Source organism: Terrapene carolina, unplaced genomic scaffold, assembly GCF_002925995.2.
Source record: "Terrapene carolina triunguis isolate 2854851 unplaced genomic scaffold, T_m_triunguis-2.0 Scaffold30, whole genome shotgun sequence".
Classification (NCBI taxonomy): Eukaryota; Metazoa; Chordata; order Testudines; family Emydidae; genus Terrapene; species Terrapene triunguis.
The window spans coordinates 9224798-9236944 of record NW_020664381.1 but is presented as its reverse complement, the minus strand read 5'-3'; the positions used below and the strand labels follow the sequence as shown (position 1 = coordinate 9236944).

The following is a 12147-nucleotide window of genomic DNA, read 5'->3' as shown; positions in this document are numbered from 1 at the left end:
GCATTTGCCAGTACCCCTAAAGTTCTTAGCCTGAAGAAAGCAATCATTTTTGTCTTTGTGCACAGAAAGCTTGTTCACATTCAAGGCCTCAACAATTTACTTTTTTGTGATTATAAAGGGAGCCTGAATCAGATAGATTCTGAAGATAGCATATGTCCTAGGACTGCAACTGAATGTATATCCTGGCTATTGTGGTGGAACAGAATAAAGAGCATGAAGAAAATCTTGTGATATCACAGACTGCATCATAAATTGAGAAAACTTGGTACGGATTCCGGAGCCTCTTTTTTATAATCACATTGTTTTTTGGATCTCCATTTGGATGATTTACTGTCTTTAATAAAAGAAAGGGAAGCTCTGGATGTGACTATACAGGCTATAAGTACACAAGGCTGCTGAGAATGCACTCAATCTCCTTTCAGAGAATGTTCAAGTCTTATCCCTACGTTCTTCAGGGAAATTGCTCCCTCAAAAGTCTTTCACGGATAAAGTCTTAGAATCCATTTTAGAGATGGCAAATTTTGACTTCTTGTGTTTAGGAACTTTATATACCATACATACTCATTCATTAGCCCGTTCGTTTATAAGCCGACCCCCCAAGATGGTTAGGTAAAAATAGCAAAAACTGTATGACCCTTTCATAAGCCAACCCTATATTTCAGGGGTTGGCAAACTTTGGCTCCCAGCCCATCAGGGTAAGCCGCTGGCGGGTCGGGACATTTTGTTTACTTGGCGCGTCTGCTGGCACGGAGCCCCGGGGCTCCATGCCTGCAGACTCTCCAGGTAAACAAAACGACAAAGTATTAGATATTCAATTCAATGATTCCATAGAGTTTAAAATAATCAAATTTTGGTGTAGACCCCCGCTCTTTGATGCGTCACTTTTTTTTACCAAAAATATTTGGCTTAAATTTCCGTATATACTCATTCATAAGTCAGAATTTGCTCACTGATCACTTCGTAGAAGGAGCCAGTCACTTTAAATCCACAATATCCTCCAAAACCTCTGAGAAAAGGGAACTATCCCTTACCTACTATTTTTCATTTTAAGGGGAATTTCTTGGAATTTTTGGGTCTGCCTCTTTTTCAAATATATTGTTAATCTAAGGTGCCACAAGTACTCCTGTTCTCATTCATATAGTTTACCTCCAGAATTAGAGTCAGACTGATATTGCCGCAAGGACTTTGAGGAGAGAGAATATTCCTGCAGCTTGATGGGGGTGGAGGGAGAGATGAAAAGAGATAAATAGACTGGCTGCAAGATCCAAATCCAAGGCTTTTCCCAAAGAGAATCAGGAAAAAAGTAAGCATTGCTTCTGCTACACAGAGGCAGAACACTTGTGGTGCAGTGTCTACTGAAGCACTTTCGCACCTAAACTTCTATCAAGTGAGCTGCCTCCATGAATGTCTGTGGGCATAGTTGCCTTCAGTAGTCTGACAGATTGCCTGTTAGTGCTTTTAAACCACTAGGAGCCTAAAATTGTATTGGATGGCAAAAGTCCTCACCTGCTGATGTGTTTTCTGTATGTGTGGTTCACTCTGTACTGGGAAAGGAGACTGGAAAGTTTGCTGCACTGCTGGTGTTGGCGGTATCACAGGCTGAGTCATGGGAGGAAACTGTGGGGTAGGTAGAAGTCCAAAACCTGGCATTTGTCCGTTAGGAGGGAGCGGGATCTTTAGGGGGGAAAAACATTCGTTTTCAGTCTCAGTGAAAAAATTGCTACTTCAACAATAAGCTTGGCTTGATTAATGGAAAGCTGCACATATTTTGCTCAGAGCAGCATTGCAAGTTTTATATGAAAAAAAGCACATATACACATTAACTCTTTGTGTTCATACATGCATTTATATATCTCCCTAGTTGTGTGGCCCCTTTCAAAACTCAACTGAAAAATTTAGCATGCAATATGTCATTAGAATATGTAAAATATATTAACATGCACTCACAATGCAACTTAGTTCTAAACATTTTCTACTCTAGGGGACTGACAAGGCTCTGATGCTGCAAACACATTTAATTTTCTATATGTAAGTACTGCAACTGAAGTCAATGGAACCACACATGAAATTATGGATGTGTATAAGTTGTTTACCAAAGCTAATGGTGTATACAAACATTATTTCTTCATTTTTAACAGATTTCCTTCCAGTTCCATGAATCAAAAATATTAAATGATTCCATATGAAGAGCAGACATTCTAAACATGTATTAATAAAAGTAACAAATTCCAAAGGAAATTCATCTCAAAAGTAATTCAAAGCTACCTGGTGGTGCATTGGATCTTGCTGCATTCCCATCAGTCGTGGTTGAAATGGGTCTATATTTGGGAGCTGTGGATATACTGGCTGCTGCATACCTTCTCCTGGAAATCCACTAAAAAACAGATAATTACTCTGCAGCAGCAAGGCAATGTTAATATGTAAACATTCTGTTTTTACATTTAAAAATCTCATTGCTGCTTCAAATTTAGATAAAAATTTAGCTGAAAACTCCATAGAAACCAATCATCCAATTACAGGTAGAGCTGGAAGTGATTTCTTTAGTTAAGGCTACCTAAAACTTTGCATTACAAGATCCCATTTTCAATGATAACTTTGCCAAAATTTAATCATCGAGGCTGAGATTTTTCATGCCAGGTGTCTGTCTCAGGCTACACCCATGTTTCAGCAAAAAAGGTTCAGCTGTTTGAGAATGAGGCTAGAGAAACATTTTGCCCATGTTAAAAAAAAAAAAAAAAAAAAAAAATCTTACAAATGTTTTGTTGAGAAACTCTAATACTCTCACACTTTGGAGCAGGACTTGAAGTTTGGCCAAGGGAGGTTGGGGAGAGAAGAGGGATGTGTGTCACACTGGGATCAGAGAAGTGCCTTTTGATGCCTTATTCAGTGCACAGAACAGACAGTGCTCAGGAAATTAACCAGATATTCATAGTGAATAAGAGTGTTATAGAACCCTTGTCTCTTTTGTTGCAGTCGTTGGAAGGTGTGTAATGAATGGAAGTGTGAAAAACTGGACTCTAGCCATGACTCTGCCACAGATTTCCTTTGTGATATAGGGCAAGTCACTTAAACCAAACTTTTCAGTGTGAGTTCTCATTTTCTGTCTGCCCAACCTGAGACAGCTGGGGCCTGATTTCCAGAAATGCTACATACTCAACTGCAACTGGAATCAATGGGAGCTGTGTATTAAACATTTAACGTGCTATAAATACATTAAGTGCACTGAAAAAAAATCAGGCCCAATATGGCCTCAAGAGGTACACCCAATATTAGTGGATACTTTTGATAATTTTGGTCTTAATCTTTATGTGCCTTAGTTCCCACCTGTAAAATGGGGACACTACCACCAATTTACTTCACATGGGTGTTGTGAAGCGAAGTTCATTAATATTGTGAAACATTCAGATGCTATGGAGACGAGCACCATAAAAAGAGCTTATGAGGAAATTAACAGTTCTGCATTAAGTGCGGAGTTTGGGTCGTGTGTAACAAATAAGACATGAGGCCACATATTCAATATTTTTGCTTAGCTGCTTAGTAGCTACCCATTCATTGAGTACCATCCAGCCTGTGCACTGAATGAGGCAGGGCCATTACAGGCAAAAGTATGTAATCACGTAATTAAAGACTACCACAATGTGTACGCACAAAGGGGCCAAACTGAAGTTGCACATGAATTAAGGATGCACTTAACTCTGAGTGCTTAAGGTTGCAAACTCAATTTTCTTTTAGCAATTCTGTGTTAATTTTATTAATAAAAAAATGCCTTGAAATACCCAGCTTTAAAAAAAAAAAAAATACAAAAACTGAAATCTTGCACCTATAACTAGATGAGCTGTTAGATAAGCTACAGAACAGATTCTTCACCCAATTCTGTGACATGCCAAACTCTTACACAGTACCATTTAAATAAAAATAATGTAGTCAAACAATTATCAATATCTAAACTTGCAGACTTTCTATTTCTATATTGTCATAACCTAGAATTTTAATTTAAGCTTTCTTGTATTCATATGAATCTTATTATTTTGATTTTACTACGCATCACAAAACTTACAACGGCGGTTGAGAAATGGAAGGAGACGGAGCTGAATCCTCTTTCTTTGAGTCTTCTACTGCTTCTGGCTCATCATCATAGTCAAATCGATCTAGCAGCTTCTGAAAGAAGTTACATTGAGCCAACTCCACTTTCCTCAATATTTTATAATGAGCAGCTAAAATATTTCTATTACATTAAGGATATAAATGTCTTGCTATAAAATTTTAGCAACTCTGGAAACTAAAGGCGAAAGATATTTTACCCAAGGAGCAAAGAAAAAGACAGTTACCTTTTTTTGTAACTCGTGCTCTTCGAGATGTGTTGCTCATGTCCATTCCATTGTAGATGTGTGTGCTTGCCACGTGCACCGGTGCCAGAAGTTTTTCCTCAGTGGTATCCGTAAGGACCGGCTCTGGTGGCCTCTGGAGTGGCGCGCACATGTCGCGGTATATGGGGCGCTGCCAGCTCCCCCCACCCTCAGTTCCTTCTTGCCGGAAACTCTGACAGTAGAGAAGGAGAGTGGGACATGGAATGGACATGAGCAACACATCTCGAAGAACACTAGTTAAGAAAAAAGATAACTGTCTTTTCCTCGAGTGCTTGTTCATGTCCATTCCATTGTAGGCAACTCCCAAGCAGTACCACCAGAGGAGCAACACAGCTCTGCCAAATCCAGTCACCTCTTGCTTGCTGGGTGATGGCGTAGTGCGTCATGAACGTGTGTACCAAAGACCACATCGCAGCCCTGCAGATGTCCTGGATAGGGACATGTGCCAGGAAGGCCGCCAAGGACACTTAAGCCCTGGTCGAGTGGGCCTTCACTATAGGTGGTGGCTTGGCCTGAGCCAGCTCATAACAGATCCGGATGCAGGTGGTGATCCAATTCGAGATCCTCTGCGAGGACACCGGGAGACCCTTCATCCTGTCCACTGTGGCGATAAAGAGCTGGGTCGATCTATGGAAGGGTTTGGTGGCAAACAGATCCATTCAGGGAGCCCACCACTTCTGGAAGAGCATCCCGACGACCTCCAAGTGGAGTGACCACTCGTGGTGAGAGAAAAAGGACCTGCCTAGGCGATCCACCAGCATGTTTTGGATGCCGGGAAGATGCGAAGCTTCCAGGTGGATTGCGTGCTGGATGCAAAAGTCCCACAGGCGGAGTGCTTCCTGACAGAGAGTTGACGAGTGCACTCCCTCTTGCCTGTTGACACAGAACATTGAGGTCACGTTGTCTGTCAACACCTGTACTACCCCAGCAGACAACTGTAGCAGGAAGACACCACAGGCTAGGCGGATGGCTCTGTCATTCCAGCAACCGGTAATGGCTCCCTGGACCGGTGGCTCAAACCGCTGCAGCGGTGCCATACACTGGGAGAGCGGCTCGGGCATTCCCGGCACCAGGGCTGCGGGAACGGGTGCCGCACCTCTGTAGGTCTGCGTTGTTCCACTAGCGATTGCCTCCTTGAGCCTGAGGAGCGCTGCCTGGAGTTCAGGGACTGACATCCAGGACTCTGATGGGTGGGGCTGACCCGTGACCGGGATGTGGTGGCTCTGCGCAGGCGAGCGCTGGCAGGACACTTCCTGTGGTGAGGAGTGGTGTCACACTGATGGGGACCGTTGGAAGGGTCTCAAGGCAGATTTTCTCCTGAAGCGGAGCACCTCCGAGGCCGGCACCAGTAGGGACAACGTCCTTCGTGGCCTGAAAGGCCTCCGGTGTGGATGGCACCGCCAGGTGTCAAATGCCTCTGCCGCTTCCTGGGGTGGCGGGCTGATCCTGTAGTGGGCTAGCCCGCTCAGCGGGAGCAGGGGCCTGACCTTTGTCCGGAGGTGAAAAGCTGCCCCTCACGGGTCTTTGCTCCCCTCTGGCCCTCTCCTTCCCTTTACGGGACGCAAGAGAACCTCCACGCCCGGCCTTTCTTTGCTTTCTAGCTGGTACTGGGGAGGGGGATAGAGGCCGGTCCGCAGTCAGTGCCGGTGGCACGCTCTGCACCGAGGCCACGGTGCTAGGAGCGGAGTCTGATCTGGACAGCTCTGGTGCTGGTGTAAGTGCTGACTCCATGAGAAGTGCTCGGAGGCGAATGTCCCACTCCTTTTTTGGTCCAAGGTTTAAATGCAACACTTGTCACTAATGTGGGTTTCCCCAAGCACTTCAAACAGCTACTGTTGTGGTCATTGACTGGCATAGGTTTTCTGCAACAGTCACAGGCTTTGGAGTCCCGTCAGAGACTACAAGCTAACACTAAACTACAGTCAGGGAACTAAAAACTAACAACTTTTCAACAACTATATACATCAAAGTTTACAACGAGCAGTTGAGAGGAGTAAGCTTGCTGAGGTAAGGAGATGTTCCAGCACCATCACTGGTGATAAGAAGCAACTGAGGGTGGGGGGGAGCCAGCAGTGCCCCTTATACTGCGACATACACGAGCCACTCCAGACGGCGCCAGAGCATGTCCCCTACGAATACCACAGAGGGAAAAACTTCCGGCACTAGCGCATGTGGCGAGCACACACACCTACAATGGAATAGACATGAGCAAGCATTGAAGAAGTAGTAAAGTTCACTTAAAGAATAGATCTAACTGTTCAAAACCAGTTTTATTCAATTTTTGAAAGCAAAAAGTCTATCCTTAATACAGGAAAACAAGAAAACCAGTGATTTGGAAGTCAAGGGGCCAGAGGAAGTTCTGATTTTTTTGTTCTAGCAGTTGGACGTTTGGGGGTGGCTGCATGCCTCTTTGCACAAAACATCACTTGGAATATTTCAGAGCTCAAGATGAAGTCCATGTGGCCCCCAACAACCAGAGCTTTTCAGAGAGTCCCTGGCTTTGGGGCAGGGCACAGGCACATCCCAAAACTGGGGATCTGCACTGACAACACTCAAAGGTGAACTTAAATTCCTGTATTTCCATCTTCCTATTAGTTACTACGTTAAAATGATCCTTATAAATGCAAAGAACAACAAAGGACTTACCTTATCAAAAGAAGTTTTTTGCTCAGGTGGTGGGAAAGCAGCTTTTTGTTCTGGTGGTTGTGTTGTCGTAGTCTTCAATTGAGCAGTAATAGCCTGAACCTGAGCCATTACAGTATTATCTATGACTGGAGACTGGGGTTTTGGAGGCTGCTGAAAAGTCTGAAGGATCTGCTGAAGCTTAACAGAATAGATATTAAATTAAAATGAGTTTTTCTATTTCAAAAAAAATATTTCTGAACTCTTGTTAACAGAATAAGTTACACAATATTTGTAAGACAGATACAGATATAAAAATGTACACTAGACAGGTGGTTAGTTTTAAGAGGAGGTCAACATACTTGTGTGCAGGTATAGCACTCATTTGTTTACTCTTGATAGTTAGATGGGTACCAGCAATAGATTTGTTGGGCGGGAAGTCACTAGGAAGCAGAAGGAGATTCATACAGACATTCTTGATATGTGTGGCCCTGCTCATCCTCCCCTGAGACAATCAATTATGTTCCTCCTAAAAACAGATTCTCCCTACAAGCCACACCAGAGCTCATTTGTTTAGTTTTTGCACTCTAGCCCCAGTAAAGTTAGTAAAATGGCTGTAAGTGCAGAAGGTGAACAATGCCCTACATGCAATTTATTAGTCACAGGGGTTGTCTGTTGTAGCTGAACAGATGAAAGCATACATACACAGTCATGACAAATATGAGAGAACATTATGAACAGAGTGAATATTTCCATAAGTCCAGGTTGGAAGTTTTGTTTGCTCTAATTGAGAGGAGGATTTACAAATTGAGTAATTCAGGTCAAAAACAAATTCAATGGATTAAGGTGTCTCTACCCCTAAGGGAAATATGGTGTCATCAAGAAAAACGTAGATGCTTTGGAAAATCAGGTTAAGTCTAAAAACCTATCAGTGTTAAAAAGAATGAATGTTGGGAGTGAATTCAGAGAGCTTGTTTTGAATATAAAATCTAATCCAACGATCTAGGTAGAGAAAGTTTATATGATCCACAGGCCACCTTCTAGTACTTCAGAAGCAAATGGAAGATTGAGTGATCCTGCTCACTCTGCAAATGTTTGATGAAGGGTGCTAAGTAAAATATAGAAGAGAAAGGGTTTCTGGATAATAAGTGCAATACACTGTTCATTACATTGATACTGTTAAATTATCAAGATAGTTAAATTGAGGGTTATTGGACTGTGTCAGTGAATTTTCCACAAAAATATTGACATTACTGGAGGTTTTACCCATAAAGACCATTGACTGTTCAAATAAGTTACCTTAACTCTTAAATTCCGTATTTTTAAGGGTTTTATTTGGGGGAGGGGAGGGGTACAGTATTATTATAGATTTTGTATCAAGGCTGTAGAAGCAACGGCTGTAACTAAGTTAGGTGATTTGTGAGAGAATTAAAATTACAATTGTAACGGAAATACAGATAGCTTACCTGTTGTCCTTGTGTTGTCTGAAATAACTGAGCTACAGCTGCAAAGGCATCTGAACTAGGCAATTGTGATACAGTAGGTACTGAATTAGCAGTGACTTGGGTGGGTTCAGATAGAACCTTTGCTGGAGAGGGTGGTGAACCTGCAAGAGAATTACATTGAAAACCAGTCCACTACAATTTAAGGTACTAACAGCCCACGTGTGTAATATAAAATATTTTACCTTCCAATGAAGAGATAATACTCATTACTTTGTAAACTTAGCTATCCCGCTCAAAAGAATTGCTGATGTACATTAAATTCAGCCAAATCAATGCATCTGTATTCCAGTTTATACCACTGTGAACTAGCCCTGACAACATGCTCTAACGTTCCTTTAGATATCCCATTTACTATCTAGCACCTGCATGCTCTGTATTCAATGACAAAAAACTATGAATATTGGATCTCATAGGAGGGAGTCCAATGCATGAAACTTTGACCCAATGTTCCATTTATAGCATTACCATTTTTTTTAGAGGAGTTGAAGGTGAAAACGTACCTACTGAAATAGCACCAAACATTGCATATCAATACACTTGTAAAATAAGTTCCAATTGCAAAGTTTAAGTTTTTACTATTAAATAATTCTTTCATTCAATGATTTATTCTAGGTTCCTATCCAATGGTTTATTTAAGGAGAAACAAAGTTTTCATGATTCATCCATCTAAGACAGAGCCATGCAGAAACTATTACAGGATCTGTTATGGCTATCAGCCATTTGTTCAAGTGATTAGTTTCTCTTAAAAATCTCATTTAATCTATTTCTTATGAGCAACTCTTTCCTGGTATATACTTCTTATACTGCTTCAGAAGGAACTATCAGTAGTACAAGCCAAACTTCATATATAGAAGATTAAGTTCTCTAATGCAAAAACATCTCATACTACTACTTCTAGGAAAGGACACATTCACAATGGGTTTAATAAAACTATGTGATCAGTTCAACATATTTTAATATATGCATAGGAATATAAGGAAAATCTAATAGCAAAAGCTATGTTTAGGACTTTGTTTTTTTAGTGCCTGCCCTCTGCACTTAATTCTTACACAAATGTTTTAGTGGTAGAAAATAAATTAACAGATACATTTCATCCACAATTCCTACACATTGTAAATATATAAATACATTTTATTGGGAAATGCACTTTTTTTTCCATTGAAATAATATAAACTTCAACCCTTTTATACGTAATGGATACGGTTAAACACTAAGTATCAGGAAAAAAAGTGAGAACTCTAGTAGATTCCTTATTATGGTTCAATACAAAATTAAAAACAGTAAAGATATTACTATACTGTTCGTAAGTGGGAAAATGACGCAAATACACCTGCTTCAAAATATCTGAAAGAAAAGGTGAGTGAGGTAATAATCTTTTATTGGAGCAACTTCTATTGGTGAGACAAGTTTCCAAGCTTACACAGAGCTCTTCTTCAGGTCTCGCATTACTGACGTCACCTGTGGGCTGTTAGCCCCGTGGCGGGTAAGGGGGCTCCATCTGTCAGTGCCCCCAAAAAGTTAAATCAGTGGCAGCACTCCGGGTGAGGACGCGCACCTCTGACAGAGGTAGCATACTGTGGACATGAACCACCACAGTATGTCAACCTAACTTAGGTCAACTCAATTTGTAGTGTAGACAAGGCCTGGGTAAGTTTCCCAGACCTGAAGAAGAGCTCTGTGTAAGCTTGAAAGCTTCTCTATCTCACCAACGGAACTTGGTCCAATAAAAGATATTACCACTTTATCTCTCTAATATCCTGGGACCAACACAGCTACAACAACATTGCATATCACAATGCCGGACTTATTTCTATGAACCTATGGATCTGTTGACAGTTTAAATAACTGCAGTGTTGACTTGCAGAAAGGGAAAGCAAACAACATTCTGAAAAATTTGTTTTCCCAGAAGGCAAATGCAAGATTAAATGTTTTGTAATGTTTCCAAGAGTGTGATTCTGCTCAGAAAAATTACACCTCAAGACTTGCTCATGGTGTGTATTCAGTTACACGGCTTGCTTAGGGGACACAAGTAAGTTTACTACTTTTTACTCTTTGCTGGATAGGCTCTGCAGTGCTCTGACTGAGCTGGATTCTATTCCCTGTAATGCATTAACAGAACGGTTTACTGCAGGGACAAATTACTCCCTCTATTACACTTATGAAATCCCTTTGAAATCAGTAAGATTGCACAACTAAATCTGCGGGAAAGGAGTTTGGTCTGCTAGTTACCAGTGGCAGTACAGGAAAAGAAAAAAATACAGATCATGGTCACATCTCGGAGTGAGTTTTGCAAGGCTGTCAGTGAGTTACTAGGCATAGCAAGTGATGTCTCTGAGCTCTGTTTTTCTGTATGTTTAGGAAAAGTGACAATAGGTGATGTCTTCCTAAACATTATTGAAAAACATTTCACAGAAATCTTGTGAGCTGACACCACGCCTCACTTATACCAATTTAAACCATGTACAATTACTGCACACCATTCAACACCAACCCTGTATCAGGGGTGTCAGAAGTACAAACTGATTATTCAGGATGAGGATGGAGATGTGTGCTGCAGATGGTGGAAGGAGATAGTTCAGAGAAGGCAAAAGATTGAGAAGGGGAACCGGAGAGTGGAGAATAGTTGGGGTGTTGAATGACAATTATTTTCTTGCATTTTATGGCTTGCACCAATGCGTTATGCAGTCTAAATAACCTTGCCTCAAGATTTTTGTGTTGCAACAAATACTAGTCACTAAAAATATGCTGTGTAGGTAATAAGATTTTTATATACTTTAGGGCATGAAGTTTCTCCATTGTAAGATGTTCCATACTTTACTGAACCAGATGCTTAAAAAGGAACATAGAATTACACACTGGGAAATAATAAAAAGTCTCACAGATACAAGAAGAAAATTAAGAAGGAAGTCATTTTTAGTGGGAACATTACTATCAACACCCAATAGGTCTATACATACTTAGTTGTATGGAAAGACCCAAAGCCATATTTCAATAATTTCCAACACCATATGTATAAATATACAGCAGCAACATTTATTCAGAATGTGTTCAGATTCTTCTATATAATTTTTGTGATAAAGGTGAATTTTGAAGTGTGCTAGTGAACTTGGTTTACAAACATGAGGTACTTTTACCTTAGTGTACCAAACAGTAACAAGTCATTGGTTCCATAACTTTTAATTTACAAGTTGTACTGACATTCGTACCTTCATTATTTGTAGCGTTTTCTGCCATCGGGGCTGCGCTACTAGTTCCTGCTGCCATATCCAGGAGAGGCTGAATGATCTCTATTTTAAACACTCCATTTTTCTGCCAAAGGTTCAGGACACGAACTATCTTACTCTGTTCAAATAAAAGAAAGTATTAACATAGAACAAAATATTCCTAATGCACAGGCTCTAAATTTAGTTCTTGCACATAAAGAAATGGGTGACTGGATCAGTGGTCTTGTAGCATGTTCAAGTTTTAGACACAGCTTGATTACTTGTTGCACAGGTTAGCAGGATCCACACTACTGGACCTCCCCCCCTTTTTTTTTTGGATACACTAAGAGCTTGTGCCACTCTCTAGCAAACTCCTCTGGCAAACCAAAAGAATAGCAGTGATAGAAAATTAAGAGTTGCATCCAGTCATACGGCCATTCAGGAGAGTTT

At 41.0% G+C, this 12147-nt stretch overlaps 1 protein-coding gene across 1 annotated transcript in view; it reads right to left on the bottom strand.

The window, feature by feature from the left end:
• Positions 1-12147, bottom strand: part of LOC112109124 (SR-related and CTD-associated factor 4) — a 73999-nt gene that overhangs the window by 35252 nt on the left and 26600 nt on the right. The window contains exons 5-10 of the mRNA XM_024203519.2: positions 11701-11836; positions 8456-8595; positions 7014-7190; positions 4058-4158; positions 2266-2374; positions 1507-1674 (exon numbers count right to left, since the gene is read on the bottom strand). Of these exons, the coding sequence (XP_024059287.2) occupies positions 1507-1674; positions 2266-2374; positions 4058-4158; positions 7014-7190; positions 8456-8595; positions 11701-11836 (831 nt within the window). The remainder of the gene's footprint in view (positions 1-1506; positions 1675-2265; positions 2375-4057; positions 4159-7013; positions 7191-8455; positions 8596-11700; positions 11837-12147) is intronic.